Here is a 27,608-nt window from a genome sequence, read left to right as displayed (position 1 = left end):
TTTCTGAGCTAAAATAGAATCTAATTAGTGTTTGATTTTTTGTTATTGGAAGCACTACTTTATTTTAAATAGAATGTTGTAAAGGGTATATTTTTTTTAAATACTTTAATTCTTTTATTTTAGAATTCAGAATATTCAGTGAACTTGCAAGTCAGTATCTACATTTTTGTTTTGTGGTGTCTTCTTCACTTCCATTTTTCTGTGTAGAAGTATTTCCTGAAGTGTCTTAAAGACAAGAAAGTATCCAGTCTAATTCAGTCAACCTTTGGTTTATCTTTTAAGCTTAGACTTAAGAAATATCTCTCACCCCTGCTTTCCCTGTCATTAGCTGATGAGTACCCATGTATAATGCCTTTATTTTTAATAATTGATTAATCTTTCACATATGTATTTTGTTCTGATTACAATGAATGCATTTTTATTATCATTAAGTATTAATTTTAGAAATAGCTCATGGAAAAAGCTTAAGTATTATAAATAGTTGTTTCAGTGTGATGAATACAAATTACTTTAGAATTTGGTATTTTAACTATCTTGTTTGATTTAATGGCAGTACTGTAATGTTATTTTCCTTTACACATTCTGACCTCTCCATATATTGTATAGTTTAACTAATACAGTGGACCCATGTTTTTGTGTTCTCACCTATTTGTGTTTCTCTATGGATCATATCTACCAGTTATTCGTGGAAAGCTTGCCTATTCACGGTAATTTTCACTGAGAAATATTCACTAATTACTATTTTCATACCAATTTTATGACTGCATTTTTTGTGATAAAACTATTAAAATATTCAGGGTTAAGCATTCTTAGAAGGTTTTTCTTGTGTTTGAAGTAACAAAATATGCAGTTCTAAGCATTTTCAAGACTGGTTTTAAGTATTCGGAGATTTTAGCTATTCATGGGGGTGTCTGGTACTCTCGTCCCCTGCGAATAAGGGGGCCATCCATTGTAGTATGTATAAGCATTGTTTATAATTTGGAAAAAAATGGTTACCTAGTTGCAAACATTTAGTAGAAGAGTAGGCCCACATGTTTTATAATTTGGAAAAAAGGGTTACCTAATTGCAAACATTTAGTAGAAAAGTAGGCCCACAGTTCTCAAGGTTTCAGTTTCATTGGATTGTACATATTATTGTTGTTGCCATATCTGCTTTTGACATATTTTTAAAATAAGGAAACATTTACCACTGTTACAGAAATGTTAGATGTGCATCAAAGAACAGACTTTGAGCTGTAAGATGATATGATGCATTTGTGAGACCTGGCTTTTTTCTACTTTGAAATTTGCAACATGTCATAAGGGGTTCTGGAACATATCCCCATACAGATCTCTTCTAACCAACTTTCTTCTTTTTCATATATCCAAATCATCATAACCTTTGAGGCCTGTCTGTTTTTAGCCACTGAACACATCTCTCTCCAACTTCTGCAAACATAATATGATGCATTTATTATTACTGAAAACTGTCAAAAGTAGTAGTTCTCCATGTAGCTGGGAAGGTTGCTCTTTCTATGAAGCTTTTAACACACTACCAGGTTCAAAGTCCAGGTTAATAATTTATAATGTTTTGTACTGTTTTGCTTCTTCATATATAGATTTACCTAATAAACTTAGTACATCAAGTTTCCTCTGTAAGGGATTAGATGTCCGAACAATCTCTGTCATTTAGATCATTTTTTTTTTTTTTTTTTTTTGCAGCCTCTTGTTACCATGTCTTTATACCAGTAATGTATTTTCAATGCAATCAGGTAGTATGCAGAGTAGGGAGACAGGGACATTCAGTGTTGCGGGGATGTCCAGCGAGGTCATGGCAGTACACTTTTAAGTTAGGAAGGTAAGGTCTGGTTAGATCAGGACACAGCATTCTAGGAAAGGTTACAAACCAGCTCGAGAAGAGCATGTTAGGCTCAGAGGTCTGGATAAGTTAATCCTTTATATAATATATAATAATAATAATAGGAAAGGTTACAATTTCTCATACCTACCCGTCTCCCTACTCTGTATCTTCTCCATACAATCTTCCCATGATGCCCATTCTGTGAATCTTGGGAGTCTCTGGTCACACCTTTAAATCTTTTTGATTTTCCTTAGCACCATGTTCCTGCTGCATAAAGTAGAACAGACCTGATATACCTATCATAAGTCTTCACAGTGTGTTAAGGAGTTTTCATTTACCAGTAGCCTCAATATTTCCATTTCATCCATACTGCAGCACAATTATTTCTTACTGCTCGCTCAACTCCCCTTTACTGCTTCATTTGCTCTAGCAATTAATTTCAGGCATAGAAAGCTCTTATTCAGTGAGCACCTCTGGTGACATATCCTATTGTTTAGTTCACAGAAGTATACTTCTATTATTTGGATACATACTTATACAGGCAGTCCCCGGGTTACAACGGTCTCGGCTTACGACATTCCAAGGTTACGACGCTTTTCAATTATATTCATCAGACATTATTTCCAGGGTTACGACGCCTACAACGCTCATCTGGCAGGTGAAATATGACACCAAAAATGCAAAATAATCAATATTTTTTTTTTTTTTTTTTTTTTTTTTATGAAAAATGCCATAAGAATGCAATTTACATAGTTTTTAATGCACCCAAAGCATTAAAAGTAAGGTTTTCTAAGGATTTTTTGACGATGTTCTGGCTTACGATGATTTTCAAGAACAGAACCCCCGTCGTAACCCGGGGACTGCCTGTATTTACCAGTATGTTACAATATTTTTGTACTTCAACTAGTCTGTTGCTAATCTTTCATACTGCCCTACCAGTCTGCTTCTCAGTCCAGTGTCCCCCCTAAGTTACCAGATATGTCAGTATGTTCTAAGGTCTTTCCCCTACACCTCTATCTCTTCCCTATTTGAAGTTCATATACATTTTAGTACTGAAAATATCTATTCTATATGTGTTGCAATCCTGAACAACTGTAACATCTTTTATATCTGATGTTACTCTGTGAAGAGTTTGACCAATGTTTTTCCCACAACATCCACATGGATACTTCTTTCCTTGCAGCATATACTGCCTATTAAAGTCCCTTAAGCTTCCTTGTACATTTATATTTAGTCCTCTCTTGCCATCATTCCATTTTTCTGTTTCTGCAGCCTCATTTGCTAATTAATTTTGGTTACTCTCTTTTTCTGTTTTGCTTTTACTTAATTGATTGGACTACTCCAAAACTAATTATTTTTTTATATATATTTCAGGAACATGAGGAACAGAGAGAGGGAGAGAGAGAGAGCGTGCGAGCTATTTAACAATGCAATTTATATTAAGTATACATTTTTTTGGGAATCTTTTCTTTTATTGTAAATGGAACTAATTTTATAGAATGTACAGAATTATATAAATTCATTAGAAATCTTTTTTTTATTTCCCTACAAATCATAATTTTCACTTCACAAAGTATGAAACCTCAAGAGAAATGTTCTATAATGTAATGGTAACTGAGGAAAATATTAATTGCAGTAACTGAATCTCAAAAGTAATGCTTAGTGTTTTCCAAAAGTTCATAATAAACTATCTACCTCAACTGATTAACTATTCTTTCAATTACCAAAATATCTTCGTGGAGTTTAGCTAGCTCACACTTTTTCCTATAAGATAAAATTTCACTCACTTTTTTTTTTTTTTCCCTCATTAAGATGAAGTTTGCACATTTTTTTGAAAAAATGACACTTCTTCCACCATTCAAAATTCTATCACCTGCCTCAGTGTATTTTGATAAAGGTTCTGCATTTCCACAGCAAAATGGTCTAGCTTGTACATTATTTTTTATATACTAATCTGCATTATGCAGGTATTTTATTATACTACTGCTAAGACTTTTCCTGTTGTTTTTCCTTGTAAATCTTGCAGCTCTCCTTGAATTAATAAATGCAGTCGCTCTCTTTCCTCTTGAGGAAGGAAGGTGCTGTTCACAGCTTCAAGACACAATGAATTGAGGTCACTTGTGCGAAGGTCAAATGCCTAAAAATAAAATAATTTTGTGGCTTCACATTGTAAAATATACAATACAGTGTACTGTACTATAAAATTAATCTTGCATCTGCTTACGTGATGAAATATGGTACTGTCATTTTAATGAAATTGAAACTAAAGTGCAAAAACTTTATAAAACTTAATTATGAAAATATAAAAAAAAAGGCTTAAATTTCTGTAAGCAACTAAAACTCAGAATTATGGTCATCTAGAAAATTTCATACTACTTTTATTAGATAAAATTTTTTGAAAACTTACCTCAGCACATATTAAAAATTCTTCACTTAGGGAGGTGTTGAATACTCCTTTGTCATCAGTCTGAAAGATTTTGACTGCAGTTACTTACTAATTTGTTGTTTTTATGGGTATTTTCTTAACAGTAAGGTTGGGACTACAGCTGATAATTGAAATGTACAAATATTACAAAATCTTTTAGACAAACATTTATTCTAGATCACAGTCAGTTTAAAAGTGGCCTCATCTGTAAGTTCTACATTTTCTGTGTACAGAATCTGAATACCAAGCTGATTTTTACTAGAGACTTTTCTTTTAGATATGTCCCCTCTTACAATTTGAGAAATATAAGATTTCCCTTTTTAAAATTTATTAAAAGCTAAAAAAAATAAAAAAAATATATATTTAGTCAGCACATTTTGACATACCTTTTAAATTCTAACCTGAATGTTCCATGCACTTGAAGAGTACTGTGAAAAATACTTCACATCAAGGAACACCCTTCCCTTGCCATGAAAGTTGCAAAAAGGAAAAATTGTGCCACAAGCAACAATTTCTAACTGAACATGTCTAGAATGCAAAAAGCTGTTCCAAATGTCAAAACTCAAAATTAGACACGGCAAATTTTCATTTCAAAGCTAGAAACAAATGACAAGAGAAAATAATATGAAATGGCACCTCAGTGGAATATGGATGCTGCAGTTCTGAGGAACTACTATCGCTGGAACTAAATATAATTAAACTGACATTTGGCAGAGAAATTAGTAATATTTTCAGAAATTACATTACAGAAAATAAGACTACAAATCACTTTGCTCATACAATCACAGATTTTCTTTAAGCAGCTATTCAGCACTTTGTTTGCCTGACAGGACTAAAAATTTAGGCATAAGTGAGAAGAACAGTCACTGGTATGAGCAGATTTTTAGCAACAGTCGCTTAAAATCAAAAGGAGGAAAACAATGATTGTAAGAATCTCATTATAAAGAGAAAGATAAGTATCAAAAGTTATAAATGTTACAAGATAATAAAAATCTATATTAACTCCAATAAAACTTCTAAAGAACTGTTTCAGAGTTTCATAGGAGTTTAATATTTTTGAGAATTATATTTTAAAGCAATTTTATATAATGTTTAAAAGGTTGAATTTAATTTTCATCCACCACAACATAATTTGTAATGCTTCTCATTGAGGTGCTTGAAGCTTAGGGGTCATATTTTTCATCCAAGATCTGAACCATTTCATATTGTTTTGAAATTCAAGGTACCTACACATTTAACACAGCATGTAGTACGTGAATGCACTAAACTTTACCTCCAAGGTGAAATGTGAACCTGTGAGACATTAAGTGCTTACCAGTCATGGTAAACCGAAAAAGGAAGCGAACTTACTGGCACCTATTTTAATTGCAAGACAAGGCAAGCCTATGGAGGTTAAAATTTTGAACTATTCTTTGCAACAAACTATATTTCATTTTACAAATCTTCATATGCATTTATATTGCAGATAACTTATTTTAACTTTCATGAAAGTTTTTTTTTGAAAGTGATGACCTTCCCATTAAAGATATTGGGATTAAGGAAATGCTTAAAAACCATGACCCTTTAGCCAGTAAGTATAATGGAATGACTACAAATGTAACCTAACATTATATGCCAACTTTTCCCAAGTTAAATTGAAAGATCAAGCAAACAAATCTGAGCTTACACATATGATGATTGGGTGACCTTCTTTTCGCCAATATTTAAAGTGATGATCAGCAACATTCTTGACAGTTCCAGACATGATGTTTGATGATACACAGATTTCTGAAAAGTTAAATAAATCCAGGTATGGTTTCTGAAAGGTTGAATGAGAATGCCTTGCATGACAAGTCCAAAGTTAATAAAAAATGTTCTTGGTATGGTATATAAAGTATGCACAGGCAACAGTTACACAATATCCTTGGAAACTATAGATTGCATTAAAATTCTAACCATTCACCTCAGGGGCAAGTATATATATACTGTGATAATTATTGTTTTTATTACAGTTCAGTCTTAATCTTACAGAAAAAGGGGGACTATAACTTGCCTGGGAAACATCAATATATATTTATATACTATATAGAGTAAAGCAAAAACATTGTAGAGTCAATCACTGGGTTACATTGGACTTGGCTCATGTTGCTCTTCAAATATATTCATCAAAAGTTATTTCCAAGGTCACAGCACACATTCCGGGTTTACATCGCCAGTCTGACAGAAGACTGGGACTTTAATATGGCTCCAAACAGGCAGAATGTAAAAAATTTGGATTTTTCTTTGTGTAAAGCTAAATAAAAATGTAGGTTACATCGGTTTCATGACACCAAAAGGTTTTTCTACAATTTTCGACGATATCTCGGATTACACTGTTTTCCAGCTAACATCATGGCACCGGAAAGGAACACCTGGCTTAACCAGGGGGCTGCCTGTATATAATATTTAAGGAAAAGAGAAAAGACAAGAGCTCTGCTCTTCAACTCTTTTATTACTCAAGTTATTACCTTTCTCTGTACTAACACCAAATACAAATAAAGGAAGTAATAAAATATGAGACCTACTACAAGTGACGTGGGGGTCGGTTGCAGCCGAAGCCAAAAAATGAGAACACGGAAAGCCTGGAGTTCCGGGGCACACATGCTGACGAGGTAGGGATAGAGCAGAAGAAGCCATTATAACAGCACACACACACACACTAAAACACAACCGAAATGGGCAATGAACTGGGTAAAGGCCGAGAGAGGTCAACCACAACTCTTGCCCAGGCGGTTAAGAAAAGACTGATGCGGTGGAATAGATGTGTGGTCCTTGACCAACGCACACATTGCCAGATCTCACAAGATTCCTTGCTTTCATCTGCGATTTAACCGGATCCAGCAAGGCACTAGAAATGATCCTATTGTTAAGACCAAAAGTTTCTTCACGTATGAACAAATGAAAAATCCTTGAAAGACAATCTTACCAGTAATACTATGATTCTTGGTCTTTCAAAGCAGCCCACATTTTCACTATCCATGCTGTGTACAATTGTTCCTTATAGTCAACTACTCTGTGATACATTGCAACTTACAATAAGTTCTAAAACTGATGTAGAAAATCGAAATTTTTCATTTTTCCTCGGTAAGTATAGATAGGTTTGGTTAATATAATTGCAAATATGACAAATTTTCTAAGACAATTTATATTTTTCATAGCTACAAACCTGAGGTCTTAACAATAGGATAATTTCTAGCGCCTAGCAGGATCCAGTTAAAAAACAGATGAAAGCAAGGAATCTTGTGATATCTGGCAAAGCATGCATAGATCAGGCGAAGGATGGTTGAAGACCATCCACCTATGATCATGCATCAGTCTTTTCTTTGGCCGCCTGGGCAAGAGTCGTTTGCTTGTTTGTTTGTATGGTGCTTTTACGTTGTATGGAACCAGTGGTTATTCAGCAACGGGATCAACGTCTTTATGTGACTTCTGAACCACGTCGAGAGTGAACTTCTATCACCAGAGATACACATCTCTCACTCCTCAATGGAATGGCTGAGAATCGACCCCGCAACCACCGAGGTGGAACGCTAATACCATACCAACCACGCCGCTGAGACTCTTGGGGGAGAGAGTCGTGTTTACCTCTCTTGGCCTTTAACCAGTTCACTGCCCGTTTCACTTGTGTTTTGTGTGTGTGTGTGTGTGTGTGTTTGGTTGACATTATGGCTTCTGCTCTTTCTCGGCCTCGTCAACGTGTGTGCCCCAGAATTCCAGGTTTTCCGTGTTCATGTTTTTGGCTTCGGCAGCAACTGACCTCCCACATCTAGTGCAGTAGGAGGGTTTTGACTCTTCCTTCATGGGAAGGTTTTTTTGCCCCTTTCCCGATGCTTCATCTCCAGCAGTATTCAACCCCCATAGTAGTGTTGTTCCTGTGTCCGTCGCTGGAAGTATCGGGAGGCCACCAGGCTGATGTTTGTAATGTCCCCCCTTCTTCTTCGGGAATTAATTTGAAGGGGGAGGCTTTTTTCATCATTCTCTTTTCTTCCAGAGTTGGAGGCGTCTAAAATGGCGGCGACTGGAAGACGCTCGGGCTAGGGGGTACCCTGTCAGGCTGGCCAGGCCATCCCCCCTCCTCCCGGCCTTGTCCTTGTGGGTAGCCGAGGTCAGTCATCTTGTATTGCTCCGCCAGTGACTGTTGCCGCTTCTTCGAGTCGGAGGGAAGCTGTGGTGTCTGCCCCGTTGATGACGTCACGGGATCCGTCGTTCTGTATTCCTTCGCCAGTGGCGTCTCTTGCCCTTCACACTGAGGGGAAGCAGTGACGTCATCACCGCTTGTGACGTCACTCCCATCGATGATGTCACTTCCAGTCATCTTCTGAGCACTGCCTCTCTCAGTCGTGACGTCATCTCTGCCGCCCAGTTTGCTACTTCTCCCTTCCATGTTCTCGGAGCCTTCTCTTGCAGATCAGTCTGAGGTTATTGCCAGGCAGTGATTAAGAGGTTGGACTTTGTTTTGGATGTTAAGTTGGCTGCCTTGTCGGTTGGGAGGATGGAAGAAACGCGTTGCTTCGTCTCCGCCTCCTGCGAAGAGGTCGCTTAAGGAACCAGTTCTGTCTTCTCCCTCTTCCCCCTCTGCGCCACGTAGGCGTATCAAGCATTGAAAGGCCAAGGGCTTTGCTCTTTCTTCGCCTACGAGGGAGGAACTACGCAGACGTGTTCTCGAGTGTTGGCGTTTCGGGGAGTGTTGGTGTATCTTGCCTTGTGTAATCTGCAGCGGCAGCTTCGTCCTCTGCATTGAATCGCGGGCGTGTTGCAACTTCACCCGTCCGTGCACGCCTCAAGTGTGTTGCAACTTCCCCCGTCCATGCACATCGCAAGCATGTTGCAACCTCCCCTATCCGTGCACGTGATGCAAGTGCTCCTTCTTCTCCAATGCCTATTCGTCGCCCGTAAGGCTCTCAAGGCGCCTGTCAATAGGTCGAAGGTGGTGAGTGTGAAGTTGCTGCAGCAGGAGTGTTTGCCTGCCCCTCTCACTGATGCTTGTAAGAGTTTGTTCCAGATTTTATATTATTCATGATTCTTGGACTTTCAAAGCAATCCACATTTTCACTATCCATGCAGTGTATACCTGGCTGCAATTGCTCCCCATCTAACCAACTACTCTGTGATACCCTGCCACTTTCAGGATGTTCCAAAACATGTGTGGAAAATAAAAAAATGATATTGTTAGAATACAATAAAGTTTTGTACATACTTACCCGGCAGATATATACTTAGCTTATGTCTCTGACGTCCGACAGAAATTCGAATTTCGCGGCACACGCTGCAGGTAGGTCAGGTGATCTACCCCCCTGCCGCTGGGTGGCAGGAATAGGAACCGTTCCCGTTCTAGAACCAGATTTTCTCTTCCACCTGTCTCCTGAGGGGAGGCTGGGTGGGCCATTCATCGTATATATCTGCCGGGTAAGTATGTACAAAACTTTATTGTATTCTAACAATATCATTTTTGTACATGCAACTTCCCCGGCAGATATATACTTAGCTGATTGACACCCTTGGTGGTGGGTAAGAGACAACTATTTACTGAATAGACAGAATAAAACCTTGGTTCCTACTTGTTCAGGCGGAAGATTCCATGGCTAATGCCTAGGAATCTGCTTCGCCTCAAGAGCCTCAGCGAGGATGTGACCTATGGCTAAGAGTTCTTGTGGGTCTGTCGATGGGGTCTTATCCATTTACTCGACAGAGCCTCTTACATGACAATATGCCTATGTCTAGTGGCATAATTAAGGAGCACAACACCGATCCCGATCACCTGATCCTAACACGAGGGTTAGTGCTTAAGTTGAAAAGAGTTATCCCCAAACTCCTTTCAAACAACCCAAAGAAAAAACACGACGTTAACTAAAATTTAACTCACTAGTTAAGGATCAGTATCGGCTCCCTATCCCAGCAATGTATCCGCAGACACGTATCAACAAAGAGAGAAGGATCTCTCGTAGGTTATCTTGACATCCTTCGGATATGGGAAGTCAACACAGAGTTGCATCTCCCGTATGTGACAGCTAATATGTCCTTATGACATATTGTTAAGGAGAACAACAAGAATACAGAAAGCTCGCACTTCAAGCGCTTTTAATTCTCAGCTGTTTGAAGGAATCATCAATGCACTTGTCAAGTGCTTAGGAGATCACATTGTCTCAAAGAAGGCCAGGGCATTCTTTGATATAGATCTCTTCTGGGTGAAGCCTGGAGCCTGGCTAGCGCCTTGCGCCTGGCTGGAGCCTTGCGCCTGAATGGCGCCTAAAGCCTGGCTGGCGCCTTGCGCCTCGCGCCTGGCTGGCGCCTGATTGGCTCCTCCCTCCTGGCTAGCGCCTCGCGCCTGGCTGGAGCCTTGCGTCTGGCTGGCGCCTTGCGTCTGGCTGGCGCCTTGCGCCTGGAGCTTGGCAGAAGACTTCATGATTACTGTCTATGAGTCTGCATGCCTCAAGAGTTTCAGCGAGGTAGGGACCTATGACTGACAAACCCTTCTGGATCATGTCAATGGGGGCTAGCCCGCTTACACGACAGAGCCTTCTCGGATCGTGCCAATGGGGGCTGACCCACTTACATGGCAGAGCCTTACCTGTATCATATCAATGGGGACTAGCCCTCTTACATGACAGAGCTTTAGGTTTCTCTTTACTGGAAGGAGCCTTGCGCCTGGATGGATCCTCAATCCTGACTGGAGCCTAGCCTTGAAGGAGCCTGGCACCTGGATGGCGCCTGGCTGGCTTCTAGAGCCTGGCTGGCTTCTAGAGCCTGGCTGGCTCCTAGAGCCTGGCTGGCTCCTAGAGCCTGGCTGGCTCCTAGAGCCTGGCTGGCTCCTAGAGCCTGGCTGGCGCCTCGCGCCTGGCTTGGCTCCTCCACACTTGCTGAGCTTCGAGCTTGGAAGAGTCTCTAGGCTGTCTGGCGATGTCCACATCGGACACTCTTATATCTGTCCGATTTGTTCGCCTCTGGCGCATTTGCGCCAGGTTGGAGGCCCGCTCCTTCTCAGTATCCGGCCATGACAGAGTTCCTTGGAACTGTCCGCCTCTGGCGTTTTTCGCCTGTATTGGCATTTGGCGCTTGGCTGGCGCTACATTGTCCGAGAGTCCTGAACAACCACATAGTTTATCAGGAGACTGGAGAAGGGTGGAAGAAATTCTTCCCCTTTGAGCTTTTTCGCCCCTGGCAAGGGGAGGTGATTTTAGTCAGCTACACCCAGTAGACGACAGGATATCTTAACAATACGAGAGAGAAGAGTCTTCCTCCGAGGAGGATCCTTCGTGAACACTTCTTTTGCTAACGAGATCTCTTCTTACATGTTGATGAGGTTCCTCGTTGCAGAATCTTCCCTATCCTTGCCCGAAGGAAGGGAAGGAGTCTGGAAGTCGAAGGAGACTCTGAGCTGAAATTGGGCGGAACCCTGATTTCTAGCTCTTATTGTATTCTTCTGAATACCTTCTGGGAAGCATTTTGAGCCCTCATCGCACCCTGAAGACTCTGTAGGCAAACGTTTAAACCATCTCTTCTTCTGTAGATGAAAATGTAAGTACCCTGCCTGGGCAACTAAACTTCTATCTGAAAGCGTTGCGTCAGGAATAGAGGGATTTAGTTCTTTTGCCAGACATACTATGCTGGCAAGAACCCATTGCCGAGTCTCCGTTGAATCTGATGCGAGATTCCAATGCACAAAAAATTCACTTGTCTCCTTGGTCGTTTAGGGCTAAGAGAAACAAAGAATTCCTTCATAAACTTCCTCAAAGAAGTTTGATGAGGAGCAGTTCCATTTTGTCGGAACACGGAATCTGTGGCCACAAAAAAAAAATTCCATTCGAAGTACATGATATCCTACTCTTGTCGTATTGCGGTATCGTATAGATCCCGAAGATCTTAATCCTCTGTTATCTCTAATTCCCCTTGTAGAGACAGAGTATAGCCTTTTACTGCGTTCTTTGATAGCAGATATATACATAGGTGATTCTTCCCTCTGAAAGTGAAGAAAAAACCTCGCTATGTGGTTCACAGAGGTATCGGAAGAGGACAGTTTCCTCATTCCATCTAGCACGATCTGCAGCAATTCTATGCTTTAGCCATGACTATTGTCATTTACCTTGAAAAATCCTCTCATTCATGTCCACTTCTGGTCAGTCTGCACGTGGAAAGACTCAGAGTGGAGAGGTTTTTCAGGTCTATTTATAATAGATTCTGATAGAATATCCAGATACCCTTGGAAAAGCCTTACGAAACATGCTGTGATAAGAACGTGACTTCTGTGAATCCAACCTCTCTAAGGCCAAAATGAGGCATTCATCCTCTCTTCCTTTGACGCCCATTTATCTTAATATCTGTTAAGAATTATAACTAAGGGGAAAAAAGACTAAAGTTTATTCCCCTTCTTTAAATTAAAGATGTCGTATATTGCTACCTCTCTTGGTTCGAGGAAAGGAAGCAGTCTATAGGAAGCCTGTTCGTCTTCTACCTTGCGAAGAGATCTATGAAGACTTTCCGCAGGTTCTCAAAACTCTTTTTAATAAATGTTAGACATACGTTAACAGTTATTATCTTCGATCGAGAAGGTTCTCACGGACATGCAAAATCTTGCATCGAACCTTTAAGGATCGTTACGTTCCGTGTCTGTTCCCAAATAGGTTCTCTTTTGTTAACGCGAACAGGGGCGAAAAAAGAGATTCTCGATGCTCTTTGCGATATGAGAGAGTCGTGGAATTGGCCTAAGTGATTAAAAAAAAATCATTTCATCATTCCTTGTAAGCGACCCCTTTCCGATTAAATGGGTAACGAAATCAGGAACGAATCTTGCCGTTACCGAGCCTCCGAGAGGCTACTGGTTTGTTTGTTTGTTTGTATGGTGTTTTTACGTGACTTCCGAACCACGTCGAGAGTGAACTTATATCACCAGAAATCCACATCTCTCACTCCTCAATGGAATGGCCGAGAATCGAACCCGCGACCACCGAGGTGAGAAGCAAACACCAAACCAACCACTACTGGACTCTTAGGTTAATAACTCGCTAAAACGAGAAAATATCTTGGATGGTACTTCTGGCGCATTGCGTCCAAGCGGCTGGCGCTTCTGACGCTTTGCGCCAGGCTGGCGCTTCCTTCTAGTTCTTTTAAAGGTTTATGTGCCAGAACATCTGTGCCCTTATGGTACCCGACATCCTTCACGTGTTAATTCCGTTCTTAGTAGGAAAAAACTTTTATATACGTAGTATAGTCCATTCAGGGAAAACAACTTCTGCCACTAAGAGAATGTTTCCCATCCGACTCACCCATCTTCTCTTGAGCAATATCCGATTCTAAAAGGTTGTGTGCGTTTCTCGAAAGGATGAGAGAATTATATTATTTCGTGCTCTGCCGTATTAGACTCCTTTATAATACTGTCACATTGTGGTAAACAGCATTAATCTAGGAAACCTTTGTAAGGATACTAGGAATTCTGTAGTTAACCTCGGTATGCGCATAAGACTTGACCATACCGTAGTCTTAAAGTGAATTCTCTTCTACTACATTCATCTTCTCACTAAGCATGTACTCTAATAAGCCATGCTTTCGTAAGCATGAGAGCATCATATAATATAGAGTTCCGCTGCGTTAGAATCCTTTAATAATGTTACCTCCACGGTAAACAGCATTGAAAGGTTGTAATATCTTTCTTATTGAAAGCTTCTTAGCAAAAGGCAGACAATATTTTATTTATGTTTGCTTAACTATCCCCTCAATCCGAGGCTAAAACCGCGATTGTAGGGGAGAAAGACACGGTTAGTTATTCCATCCCGCAGGAGAAGAGACATGTAACTAACCACTCATGACCGACACCTACATGTTTACTGCGTTGGTCTCTAAGGCGCGATAGCAGTACTCCGTTAGCCGTCTGGCCTTACTCTTCCAGAGTTTGCCAGCTACTCCATTAAATAAAGGAATCTTATAAAATTATTATCGAACTTCAGGAAGTTCTTATTAATGCATATTTTTTTTTAAGCGAAAACAAGACTTCGACAAATCTAGAGAAGCTAAGAGGTGTTGTCTTAACAATCCCTTTAAGCGTAGTCCCTTCCTAGGAAATTCCTGGAAGGATACTGATAATTGAGTTGCTCTACAAAGAAGTAACTACGGTATGTGTGATTTGCCGTATCGTATTCTCATGCAGCAGATACTCTACTACCTTCTTTCCCTGCCGAGGCAGATAAAGGAAAAATTTTACTGTCTTCGTTCTTTTCGTTAATAGAATGATAGAAAGAGTATATATATCTCCTTAAGGAAGGAAGTTAATCCAGGAACTCTTTAAATCTTCGTGATTTCCTCATCAAATCGCGGAAGAGACAGAATTCCTGTTCGTCTGTAGGGTTTACGGAAGGAAGTAGATATTTTCCAATCCGCCATCATACCCAAACGTCGATGAGATTCTTATAAGAAAAACTCCCAAAGCGCTTGCCTCTTCATAACGAGGGAAGAGCATGAATGAAGGAGTGTGTCCGCATTACTCAAAGAGGAGCCTCGCGACTGACCTCTCTCTCTTAAGAAGATTTGGAATATTCTGGCGCCTGGCTCCTTGCGCCTAGCGCCTGGATAGTTCCGCGCGCCTGGAATGTTCCGCACGCTAGAAAGGAGACTCGCTCCTGGAACGTTCGCTTGTGTGGAAGGTCCCGTGCGCCCTGATAGTTCCGAGCGCCTACTAGACCCCTAGAAAGAGCCTCTTGCCCGGAAACGTTCAATGGAAGGATCGTTCTGATTGCCACTGTACTATAAGGCTCCTTGCTCTAGCCGTCTGTTTTTCTGTTGCAATTTGCGCCAGGCTGGCGCTTCGTCTCTTTGAAGGCGCCTTGCGCCAAGAAAAATTTTCTAGAACGCGGCTCGCGCTCAGTTGCTAGAAACGCGGCTCGCGTTTGGTTGTAGGAACGCGGCTCGCGCTAGTCTGTTTTCTGGAACGCGGCTCGCTGCTGGCTGTTGGAACGGACTCACGCTAGCTTGCTGGAACGCGGCTTCCTAAGTTCCTGGCTGGCTCTTGCTCAGTGTTCTCTTAGTTTTCAGAGAACGCGCTAGATCATCAGAACATATACATTCTTCGTCTTTTCGGATGTAAGATGAAGAGACGCACTTTTTTAAGGATGCCTTTTCAATGGCTATCCTTGGCAGTCTGGGACGCTCTACAGAACCTGCCGAGGGGACGCCTGACCGGTGGGGATTCTCTGAAACCCCCTTACGGCTTTCGACATTCCTTCTCCCCTGGGCTTGGGAGCTTGAAAGAGGTCTAGGCCTGGGAGCGAGACAGAGCCGATCAGACGCACCCTCCACTGCAATGGGGAACACTAGTAATCACTTCTTACCTTTCAATAGCTCGCATTTTTTGAGCCACAATCCTTGTCTTCAAATTGCAATTATGAATTTGAAGTTTCTGCGAAGTAAGAAGGTGATGAGGATGCCAACACTACTTAGTTACTGTTAATACTCTAATTGCTCGTTAGTACGAGTTTCTAAAAAACTTTTAAAAGAAATCGTATCTAGTTACATGCTTTACTGACTCCCTAAAGTAGGAAGTCAGTATATTTCCTCAATCAATTCTAACACTTATTACACATATTAATGAATAAATATTAATATTTCCCTTTCTTGCAAACTATGTGAGTGTCTACCGAAAATTTCGGTAGTTACACGTCATATATTCTTCGAAATTTTCGAAGCCAAATTCATTAAAAAGTTAATAAAAGCGTATGCCGAACCAAAGACCCAGTACTTCCCTGCAAAAGACAGCCCAGAAGATCGATGGCGATGAAAAACGAAAATCAAGTCAGGAGGTAGCAACAACATATGTTGACACTACCGCGACAGAGAAAATCTGATCTAGAACGGAACGGTTCCTATTCCTGCCCAGCGGCAGGGGTGGGGGGTAGATCACCTGACCTACCTGCAGCGTGTGCCGCGAAATTCGAATTTCTATCGGACGTCAGAGACATAAGCTAAGTATATATCTGCCGGGGAAGTTGCATGTACAAAATTTTCATTTTTCCCTACATAGACAGGTGTCAACTTTAAATGTATCCAATTGTATTTGTCAGAGATTACACTTTCTGCTATTATGTTAAATATACGTGAATTTTACTAAATTACAGTACATATTATATAATATGCTTTTCTATAAGGTTTGGTTTTGTAACAAGTCATACATATTAAGTATGTGAATCATTACATTAGAAAAACAGGGTTAATGTCCCGTCTTACTTTCTTTTCAATTATGGCAATGATGCTGCTGAAGCAAGACTTGGGAGTGCAAGATTTTCATTACAGCCTGAAAGTCTGATGAAACAAAATATAAAAAACCACCCTTTAGATCATGGGTTTTCAACCTTTTTTAACCACATACTCCTTCAGGTATTTTTAATGTCAGTAATGTACCCCCTCCACTTCGTATAAAGAAAGCAAAACAATGTGAGAAAACAATTCCAATGTGTACGGTATATTTGCAAGTACTTTGCTGAAATACATTATCATTACATCAGCAGCAAAAGGAGTTAATGAGATTGCTGAAACTGTTTCTCATCAATTAACCTAGTCAGCCGGGAAGCAGTTTTTGCTAAAGCACATCAAAGGCCGGCTTCCACATTCATTCGAGACCTTAGTTTTGACTTTATGACAAGTAAGCTGGAAAACCCAGTTTCACACAAATACTACGTTGATGGGAAAAGCAACTGAGAATGGAGAGGCTCCTCTGCGACATATGGATATTATTTGGATATTTTACATCAGAACTTAACTAAACTTTTTCTCAAATAGATCACAAGCACTGGAGCCACTCACAAGTTCAATAAACTCCTCCTTAATAGCATAATTAACAAAAGTAACATCTGTATGGAAATGGTCTCTTAATTAGCTTCAGACACATCAGGAAAGTATCTGGTTATTTCATTTTGCAGTGAGGAAAAGGCAATCCACTCTTATAAGCTTACCATCTGAACTACAGTGGAGGTGTCCTGACTGTTAGCAAGTGGGCAGCCAGGCCGCTAACCCTATCAACCCGCGGTGAGCGTATACTCCCTGACAGACCCTTGGCGTACCACTTGGGGTACACGTGTCCCACGTTGAAAACCCCTTCTTTAGATCAATGGAAACCAAACGTTCTATCATGTCATATACTACTTCATTTATGACTGAATTGTCTCTCTCCTAAAATAATAACTTGATCACTGGTCTTCAGCCCCCTGAAGCCTTGGAAACCACTAAATCCTATTGCAGACAGCTGGCAAATTGTCTTTAACTCGAGCTAAAACACCACTCCGACCTATCTCTTTATGCCTGATAAGCTATTGGAGATAAAGTTATTGGGTTCATGGGGAGAGGTGAGAGATCTGCAGATAATGGAATCTCTCATTCCTGTTGAAGAAGATGGGTCTGCCAAAATCTCCAGGTGGTCTGAGGTCAATCCCCTACTAGAATCTTAATATTCAGCAATATCCTTTTCAGTTTTCAACAGATCTGAAATTACATTGAATCCCATTCCTGCCACGTGAGTTTATTGGCAAATTTATGAGATCTCACGGGATGTTACTCTTTACAGAGAGGACAACTACAGTATGATGTTCTTTTTGCCCTTGCCACCACAGTTAGTGAAACTGATAGCAAGTGGTTTTACTGGAGAGGAGTTTGAATTCTTTGCCTTCAGCTTCCCATAGATGTTTTCCACTGACGTCTAAACCTATTGGGATGACTTCATGGTACTTTTGAGATCTCTTAACTCTTGGAACTTGACCATTGATTCAAGTTGCACTAGTTACATCACGCAACCTTTGTATCTATTTATGGCCTGTTCTCAACCTGGAGCCAGCTGATATATCATCTCAACTTCAGAATTAGTCTGTCTAGTTATGGACAAATGCTGCCACAAGGAGACTGATGTACTGATTAAAATCCTTGGTGTAGGGTATAATACATAAACCATAACCATTATATTTATCACAAACCAAAAACCCAAACTTACCAATCCAAAGAAAATATAATTATCAACTTTTCTGAGGGTAATGACATCTGATCATTAGCCACCTGAGATTAAGGGTGATATAAAAAATGATGCTAAATAAATGAGTTATGGGCATTTCCAGGTGGTAAGGCATACCCATTAGTAAGAGTAAGTCCCCTTTTGTCTGGAATAGAACCATCTCTTGGCTAAATGGTTGCTCAGTGAATGATATGCACCAATAAAATAAGTTGTTACTTGCATGAAAAGCTAAAACTTCTATGAATTAAGGACCATTCTTTGGCCATAAAAGCTTACCTATAGGGATATTTTGTTGTTTAACCATCTCCACCATCTCAAGGGATCCACTGCTTTCGTGGTGAATATATGATCCATGTCCAATTCTATCAATTAATGCACTCCTTAGAATGGCTAAAGTTTCAGTTTTGTTAGGAATCTGGAAGGAAAATGATAATTTCTGAATATCAAACAGTGCCATAAAAGATTTGGTTTTCATCATATCTGTACACCATTTCTGAAATGGCTAATAAAACAGAGAGGAATACTGAAAATGTAAAACAAACTGTATTTCATCAAAAAGGTACGTATATTAGGGAATATACTAACAATTGTTGCAAATTAGGATAAGAACTGTACCTCTGCTAGGTGCACAGCTAATTTAAAACCACTTTCTTTCGCTTCTTGGAGTACTGGTAAGTATTCGCATAAGTCTCCAGAGTTTGGATTTCCACTTACATCAAGTCCACATATCAAGTGTTTGTATTTGTTCTGAAAACAAAATTAAGCTTTTAAAATAAAGCTAAGTAATTCCAAGCTGATGAACTGGAAATAAACAAAATTATCAGAAATGGAAATCTTATGTTTTAACAATTAAAACATAAAATACCAATAAGGTTTTCCAAAGTCAAAGAATATGGCTGTGAGTCAGGAAAAGCATCAGGTAAAAATTCAATTCCTTTGAAACAATTGAGCAAAATACTATATCCAATAAATTTACAGATATTAAGCATGACACTTGTTGCTGTAACTGCAATTGACATAGTTTTTGTTTTTGGTACTACAGTTTGCTCAAGTAATTTTGTATATAAATACAGTCTAAAGGATTGTACAAACTGTGAAACAACTTTACTCTTACTATATTCTTGTATTTCTTTGCAATTTGCAGAGTATCCCAAGCATCACTGACTCCACGAGCACGGTCAACAGATATGAGTAGTCGTACTATGATATTACTGCGCTGCATTTCTTCACTGATCATAGACAGTAAATATGAGGCACGAATAAATCAGGCATTAATATTTCAGTAACTTTCTTGAACTGTGAACATGACCTGCAATGTCCTGAAAATATTTTACCTCTCTAATAAAAACATAAGTGCTGCCACCAATCAAAACAACGAAGAAAGTATACAGTGCTTCAAAAATAATGAATAGCTGCAGTGTAACCTGGAGAAGAAAGGTACTTAAAAACTTTACGGTAAGTGATGGTAAGTCATGGCAACAATAAAAGTGGGAGAAATCTAAATTTCACAATGCTTCCCAAAAAAGAAAGAATGAAACAAAAGGACTGTAAAGTAAACTTAAAACATATGAATATATGTATTACTATAAAATATTTTCAATGTAAAATGTAATTGATACTCACATCATAACATTTAACACCGCTTCAATATACTGTTCTTTGGTCATCTTTCCAGGAATAACTTTTGGGGTAGTTCGTAACTCTAAGTACCGGACATTGTCTGCAACAAAGTCTTGTAGGACGTCTCTCGTAATTGTTTCAATTGCAGACACGCTATCTGTAAGGCAATGCAGGATGCCAAACACAGTAAAACAGCTGTAAATAGAATATTCTTGTTACATTTCCATTCCAAAATATTTCTCTACCTCAGCTAATTACGATTAGATACACAACACTATTGGGTGAATTTCAGTTATGAGTAAACAATTCAACTGCATATTAAGTTATTCTGACAGAGAATGAAGCCTGTCAAATTCTGCCATTACTAGTTAAAAAATGTAGTTTTTTTTTTCCAGCCATGACTGGCCCAATACAAACATGCCAGCTGCTGAAGGTTCATTTGAATGACTGATTAGGTTTATAAGTTTACTTCTATATTCATTTGCTCATACAAAGAATATTTTCCTGAATCACAACTTTGTCCTTTGGCTTTAGAAAACTTTATTGATATCTGAGGTTTTAATTGGTAAGAAAAGATTATGTGAAATACACTTGTAACCAAGAAAAATCTTTTTCACTAGATGTTTCATTGCTGTTCCAGTACCTTAAAAAATAAAGATGTGACTACTGTAGTACTTAGCAAGCTTATCTGTTATCAACTATGAAGCAAAAGATGTAAAAGGTCTAGTTTCAAAGACAATGTTTAGATTATGTCTCAGTTCTGTCACTAACCAGCCTAGTTTATGGAAAGCTTCTTGTAGACTGTAAGAAGGCACAAATACCTCTAAGGAAAAAGAACAGCACAATTGGATCAAGTCCTCACAATTCTAGACAGACAGAGTCTAATCTTTTCTTTAAGCATAAAAGTTACATTCCTCTTTTGAATCATTACTTGAGTTTGTGCATAGGTGTAATGTTCTGAACATATTAGCCAACTGCCTATTCAGTTTAATACCTTGTAGACTGGAATCCATATGAGCCTTGAATACTTTTCAGTCTTTGTTAAACTTGTCTGGGTAATTCCTTGATTAAATAAAAGCACTGGAACATATAAATATTTTGATGATATGGATACCAAATGAAGTATTTGTTCCTTAAGGGATCTGTATTACTGTAGTATCTCCCAAACCCTTGGCTAAACCATCACTATCTTTATTCAGCATTAATTATCTTTTTTGGGCAAAGACCAAGGTCAGTGAGGTGGATAACCTAATACTCTTCCCTACCACTGATTAAGCACTTGATGACCTTTATATCAAATAATAAATTACTCTTCTTGACCTTCTATAACAAAGACAAACAGCAATTTCCCTTCTACAGAACTAGTCAACTTTTTAAGACACTTTAAGCCATAATCACTATTGAAGCAGTCATAGTATCTAATGTACCATTGAAAGATAACTGATGTGCTAATATAAAAATAAATAAAATAATCACTTAACTCTTCTAGGGAGCGATTGTGTCCGCGTTTGATAACAACTTCTGCTGAATCAGGAAGATTAACAACTCCCGCTGAACGTTTATCTTGCAAAAGTCGAAGTATGGTGGTGTCACTCAGGGATCCATTCAAGTGGGCGTGAAGTTCCTGCAATTGAAGAAAAAACCATGTGAAAGCATCTCATTTTTCAGTAAAGCCCATTAAAAGAAGTAAATTTTTAAGCTGACTTGTTGACTACTAATAATATAACACTTCCTTTTAGTGAAAGTAACGGGCCCACCATAAACTACAATCATACCATTAAACATGACTTCAGTGCTCTGTATACTACATTTTTGTGGGCAAATGCATAAAATAATGAGAACTGAAGTGAATTAATACATTCATAATTATACAACAATAAAAATTCTAATTCATAATTTTAATGAAATATTTTGTACTTACAATCTTCGGGAGCATTTTGCAATATGTTTTCAAATCCACACACTCTGCAAGACCCTGAGCCATTTTTATTCTTTCAGGAGAAATGTTTGGAACTCAAATCTGCAATAAAACAAGGAATATACATTTATTTTCAAGTTTACTTTTACAAAATTTAAGAAATTGCAAGTCTTTGCAAATACTAAAATGAGACAAAAAGTGTACATGCCCAGTGAGTGACTATGAAAGCAACATGTACAATACATACATACTATGATTTTTTTCAAAGATGTACACCGCCCTCAATAAGGTTAACTCATAATTTTATATATATATATATATATATATATATATAATATATATAATATATTATATATATATATATATATATATACATAAAATATCTCTAGGTCTTCTGTATGTTACCCTGGAAAAGAACTGTACTAATTTACATAAAGCATATTGTTCACTACAACATAAATAAAAAAAAAACTCCAAGTTGCAGCCATGAATTTTAGCCCTTCATATTCACAGCTCATCAGCAGAACTGCCTCCAACTTCTAAGCCAATTTCTAAGTAACTGAACATATCTCTGCTAAACTGAATAATACAGGCCTTAAAAGTGTATAAATACATTATGAAAATTTGTCATTCAGCTTAGTAATAAAGGATCATTTATATCAGCAGCTTCTGCTAGTTATGCAATCTGATTGGAATAAAGGGTAAATCTACTCAATAAAAGCATGGTATAATAAACTTGTGCAGTACAGCATTAGTATAAGGTATGTAAAGTTAATTACTCACCAACAAACTAATACTATTGTGTTTGGTTCACTTTTGATCATTAATGTTGCACCAAACCATTCTAGCTTGCGTACCCCTACCTTACTTAATTTACAGAAACATAGCAAAATGGGTACTGTATTTGCTGGGAAAAATGAGTCACTAGCACCAACAGTAATGAAGAAATGTGCTCCAAATTCAGGAGAAGCACCTGAAAATATACCTATGAGTAAACTTTCTGAGTTACTAGTGGAAACCACAGAAATGAAATAAGGGAAGCAAAAGCAAAGTGGCAATCCTAATTTATGGGGGATGCATTCTAAACCAACTTTCCCTAACCTAAAGCATGGGGCCCAGCCTAGCCTTACTACGGCACCCTCGGATAGATTAGGTTACAATGCATCCCTGTTAAAATGGCTTTGATTAACCTATACCTAGCTTTCTAGGATGCTGAGACCCACGAAATGGGCCTAACAAATGCAACTGTTCTGAGTTCTGTCCTTGTACGGTTTGGTTAAAAAAAAAAAAAAAAAAAAAAAAAAGGATTGGGGTTCTCGCTTAAAAAAAAAAAAAAAAAAAAAAAAAAAGGGTTAGTCTACTTAGTAGGTAGCCTAATTAGTCCCAACAACATTTTAAGTGTAGCCCAAGTAGTCTACGTTCGGCTACACGGCTTATATAGTACCACAAAAATACCCACTTGGGAAAAAACTCAATTCGTTAGATCCTCTAGGTAGCAAACTAATCTTTAATGATATACCTAACATAGGCCTAACTAGCCTATGTACCTGTTGATGGGGATGGTACAAAATGTGGCAGCGACTGTACATGGACAAGTTACTGTATTTTGAAAAGCCACATTTAGGTAAGTACATTTGGTCTGATGTAGGCATATAGTAAGCATTTTGGCCTTATATGTAGGTAGCCAAACAGCCGAAACGATAGGAGGCGGGATCACATGCGAACCAAACAGGCTAAAATCTGTAGGCCTAGTACCATTGAAGTAACCCAAATAGCCTATGCTGTATGATAAAATCACTGCTGGTGAGAGTAACAAGGTGATTTTGAAGAAATTATAAACAATATAAGACAATGCAGACCTGTATTAAACTTACGGGTACTTCCTTTGAACTCTGGCCGGTTTATAATTATGTAAACAAACAAACATACACTGTGAGCGTCCGGCAAACTTACCGTATCCCGCCTTCAATATTATGGTTCACAAAAATTACACATTATCTCTTTCTCTTCATTTATCCGACCCCTTTCTAAATGCCTCTCCAATTTGTGACCTAACATTTCATCAACATTCATAATCTAGTAAACAAACACCCCTAGGTAAACATCTCGGATCCCAAATAGAATTATAATCAGACATCTTTTACGGGCTGATCAATGAGCAAGAGCCCGTGTTGTTGTGTTGAACTTGGCAATGGCATATATTCAACAACAGGCAGCCAGCTCAATAAAAAACAAAATTCGAATATCGCTAATGAGCTTTATATAAGAAATGGATTCGTGAACTAGAGATAAATAAAAATCTTAAATAAACAGTAAAAATTCATGGACAAGAAGAAGAAGAAAAAAATTTATCCACTAGTTGTATCACCAAAAATTCATGACAAAAAAAAAAAAAAAAAAGATTTAGCCACTAGTTGTATCACCAAAACTTATGTGCAAATAAGTTTCTTCTAAAACATTTCACATGTTTTTCACATGTAGGAATTAAATAAGAGAATATTTTATCAAATCACTACACAACCTAATTCTAATTACAAAAGTCTGGGCTGCTTGAGATAGTACCGTCACTAGAAAATGATTAGAAAGCTTGTTTTGTTACAAATCACTATGACTAATATAACTTTACACGAAAAAATGACAATGTATCTTATTTTCCTTCAAATAAATATTGAAGAAATTCAGTCTGACCTGACAGTAACAGGCATTTTATCTTAGGTACAACAATTATTGAACGATAAAGGTCCTTTGAACACATGTCGTTGATAATGATAACTGTCACAAAATTTTGTGGCTCAAATCGTAGGGAATGCCCTTGAACTGCAAGATTCTTTGAGTTAATATGCTTATTGAACATGGCAATAATATCTTAATATGAGTGACAGGAGGGAATTTTGGAAGTGACATAAATGATTTATGGTAATACACAGGTGTCTCAGTTGACCACACCATCATTTCATGAGACTAAAAAGGCTCATTTTATCCAGCAATTTAATTTTGGACTTGTCAGATGTAACATGTACAGCCTTTACTTTTTTGCAAGTAAAGTTTCTAAAATTACTTGACATTCTCAGACATTTCTCTCTAGCTAGGAAGCGCAGTCGTTAGTTTTTTTTTCTTTCTTTTTTATCTAAATGGAGTATCGGTAATTTAATATAGTCAACAATAATTGGAGATATCTGTGTGCTAGAAACAAGTCCCTCTGTGCAAATGTCAAGGAGACGGCCGCCGAATATATAGTTTTTATTGTAATATTCGGCTAAACAGTTTACAAAGTGATGTAAGTGAAATTTAGTACTATATTTTTTCTATACGTTTATGTTCATCTCCGAGGGGCTTCGCCATATTTAGTGCCAGCCACTTTGGGATTAATGTAAAAAACATGAACAAAAGACGGCAAATTTCTCATGATCTCGGTTATTTTTTCATATTATCCCACCTTTATTGTTTGTACCGAAAAATTAACCAAGTTAGAGATATCTTCGTGTAGTTTGGTATGCAGCCACCAGGGCGGCGTTGCTTCACGCATAGAGATCGTCATGTTGTGACCGGTATCCGTGGAAAGTTTATGTAGTAAGTGCGTGGAGTGCCACTTTTTTTTTTTTTTTTATGTCGTTAACTATCTTCGTAATCGGACGTTGTACCTACAGCTGATAATGGTAGAAATGTGACACAGGGATGCTTCAAGAGAAAATGGTAAGCAGAGTACACTGAATTTTATCTTAGTAACCAGGATTTTGTAGTGGTCATTAACATGGCTTTGTAACGTTTTAATGCTTAGTCATCAGTAGACCTATACGGTATTTGGTTGTCTCATCAATCTTTTCATTTGACCATGTTGATGCTGCTGTATTTAGTCAGTCATTAAGAATTCTTTGCAGTAATTTTTATGTGTAACAATTGTCGTTTTGACATACGTTTTCATGTGTTCACGAAACGATGTCTTGTAGTTTGGTGACAAAAAAAAAAAAAAAAAAAAAAAGGTAGCCTAGGCTACGCTTATGCCCTCAACTTACACTTATGATAAGATGCCCAATCATTTAAACCTTACTCTTGAATGCAGCTTAATTCCGAAAATATATAAAGTAACTTCACATTGCTACCTAATGGGCATCGAATCCTCGTGTAAAAAAAAAAAATATCCTTGAAGAATGAAAACTAGGGAAATATCTTGGCCAAGCAAACACTAGGCCTATAGGATTAGGCTAGCTACTGACTATACGTATTGATTTGGCAAGTTTTTTTTTTTTTATGTTTTTTTCAAGTAAGGCAAAATTCTTTCGCGATGGTTGCCCTTGTTAAAGAAATATCTCAATGTATCGTTCCAAAGCCTTAGAACAGCAAGAATGACCTTGCCATCCTTTTCTGTCGTCGGTTTGTCTACATGATGCTGAGCATGGCCGGAAAAAATGATGTTTTACTTAATACATTTTTAAAACTCGCTGAAAATGTTCTTGGAAGTACCAGGGTAGCAAAAAATGATAATCAGTGTAGGTTGTTAATCCAATATGATACCGTCTTCATACTGTTGCTGTTTACTATATAAGTGCTTGGCTATACCAGGTAAGCTGGAAGCTAGGTACCTGTTGATGTTAATTGATGCTAACGTCTTGTTTATATTGTTTAATATTCCGATATATATTGTACAGTAATGATTTATTTACCTGTTATAGAATAATTCTTATAACAAATAAACAAGAAAAAATAATGTGCTGCCCTAGTTTTACATCAGTATGGTATAGTATATACGTATACTGGTGTGCTGGTACTAGAACGGTAGATTGCCCTAACAAAATGCATTTTGTTTCTCGGTTAATGAGGCTATGATAAAACATGTGATTTAGGAAGGGAGGAAGGAGTGATTTAATCCGTCAGTTTCATTTTAGACTCGTTCCTACGTAAGTGTTAAATGCAGCTTTTTTTTTTTTTCTATTAGCAAAGCATCTGAAATATCCGACTTTTTAAAGTTAGGAAACACAACAAGGCGTCCAGCCAGCGAGTAATACATCTTTTGTTTCTTCAGAACGTGCGTTACGAGGAAGTTCCATAAAGGAGTGTACTACTTTTACATATGTTTTACAACACATATACCTAGAAGTGCTGTGTTGGTAAATGTTCTCGACTGTGTATTTTTTTTTATTAATCGCTGGTAGATTTAATTCGTGACAGTGTGTGTTTTGGTTAACGGGATTCGAATTTCCCTTTGTGGTAATTGTAAACAGATTCATCGTATATTTATTTTCTCACAAACTCGGGATGTAATAAATAACATCGAAAATCATTCTTGTAAATATCCATGTATCCGTGAGAAATTGTGACCAAGCAATATTTATTGCGTTCAGTGTTGTGAAGTCTGATCTTAGGCTCATGTAGTATGTTTGTACTGTAAAGCTATTTTCACTTTGGCATGAGGGTTCATGATGATTACCACAAGGCAGTTAGTTTTGCATGTACGGAATTAAGTTCCACTTGAAACGAGGGTGAATGAAAGAGCATCTCGCCAAATGAGAAATTAGAGGGTATAAATCTAGCTTAGGCTACCAAACTTAATTTTCTTACATCAACAATCTATGAGATGTAAATTAACCACAATAGTTACACATTTAAAACATACTATATACTATTTTGATTTACCCCTCAAGTTTAGTTACTGAAGCTTTCTTATATAGGCATTCCTGAGAGAGAGCAGAGAGAGAAGAGAGAGACTGAGGAGAGAAGGAGAGAGACGAGAGAGAGAGCGATGGGGGGGGGGGGAGTTGTGGGTGGCTAGTGGTTAAGCAGACTAAAGCACACTTTTTTTAAGTGAGATTAT

General features: G+C 38.2%; 2 protein-coding genes and 1 long non-coding RNA gene across 5 annotated transcripts in view; 1 reads left to right on the top strand and 2 right to left on the bottom strand.

The window, feature by feature from the left end:
- The window catches only part of LOC135197020 (electron transfer flavoprotein subunit beta-like), an 89,232-nt gene that overhangs the window by 18,073 nt on the left and 43,551 nt on the right, over positions 1–27,608 (bottom strand). The gene's annotated exons all lie outside the window — the stretch shown is intronic.
- Positions 394–3,369, top strand: LOC135197018 (uncharacterized). Its single transcript, XR_010310532.1, has 2 exons — positions 394–1,837; positions 3,215–3,369. It is a non-coding gene; the product is annotated as an uncharacterized LOC135197018 (long non-coding RNA).
- On the bottom strand, positions 2,933–23,980 carry LOC135197016 (adenosine deaminase-like protein). 3 transcript variants are annotated; one of them, XM_064223920.1, is made up of 10 exons: positions 23,674–23,980; positions 21,803–21,901; positions 21,363–21,505; positions 19,885–20,076; positions 19,376–19,490; positions 18,877–19,008; positions 18,538–18,676; positions 5,932–6,032; positions 4,248–4,307; positions 2,933–3,977 (listed from the first exon to the last, which is right to left on the bottom strand). In XM_064223920.1, the coding sequence occupies exons 2-10, from the start codon at positions 21,863–21,865 to the stop codon at positions 3,816–3,818; spliced, it is 1,107 nt and encodes a 368-aa protein (XP_064079990.1). In that variant the 5' UTR covers positions 21,866–21,901; positions 23,674–23,980; the 3' UTR covers positions 2,933–3,815. The 3 variants fall into 3 exon arrangements, with proteins under 3 accessions (XP_064079990.1, XP_064079991.1, XP_064079992.1); XM_064223921.1 differs by having other exon boundaries at positions 23,753–23,980; XM_064223922.1 differs by having other exon boundaries at positions 23,659–23,700.

This window comes from Macrobrachium nipponense, chromosome 18 (genome assembly GCF_015104395.2).
Source record: "Macrobrachium nipponense isolate FS-2020 chromosome 18, ASM1510439v2, whole genome shotgun sequence".
NCBI lineage: Eukaryota > Metazoa > Arthropoda > Malacostraca > Decapoda > Palaemonidae > Macrobrachium > Macrobrachium nipponense.
Note: the sequence above shows the minus strand (reverse complement) of the source record. Positions and strands in the feature narration are given on the sequence as shown.

What these genes read in the sequence shown, in the direction of transcription:
- LOC135197016 (XM_064223920.1), bottom strand. Translation starts at nt 21,865, where the DNA reads ATGGCTCAGGGTCTTGCAGAGTGTGTGGATTTGAAAACATATTGCAAA. An exon ending in ACAACAAAATATCCCTATAG is followed by an intron (nt 6,033 to 18,537) that starts GTAAGCTTTTAT and finishes TTAACTTTTCAG; the next exon opens with AAATCTGTGTATCATCAAAC. An exon ending in AATTTTTAATATGTGCTGAG is followed by an intron (nt 3,978 to 4,247) that starts GTAAGTTTTCAA and finishes TTTTATTTTTAG; the next exon opens with GCATTTGACCTTCGCACAAG.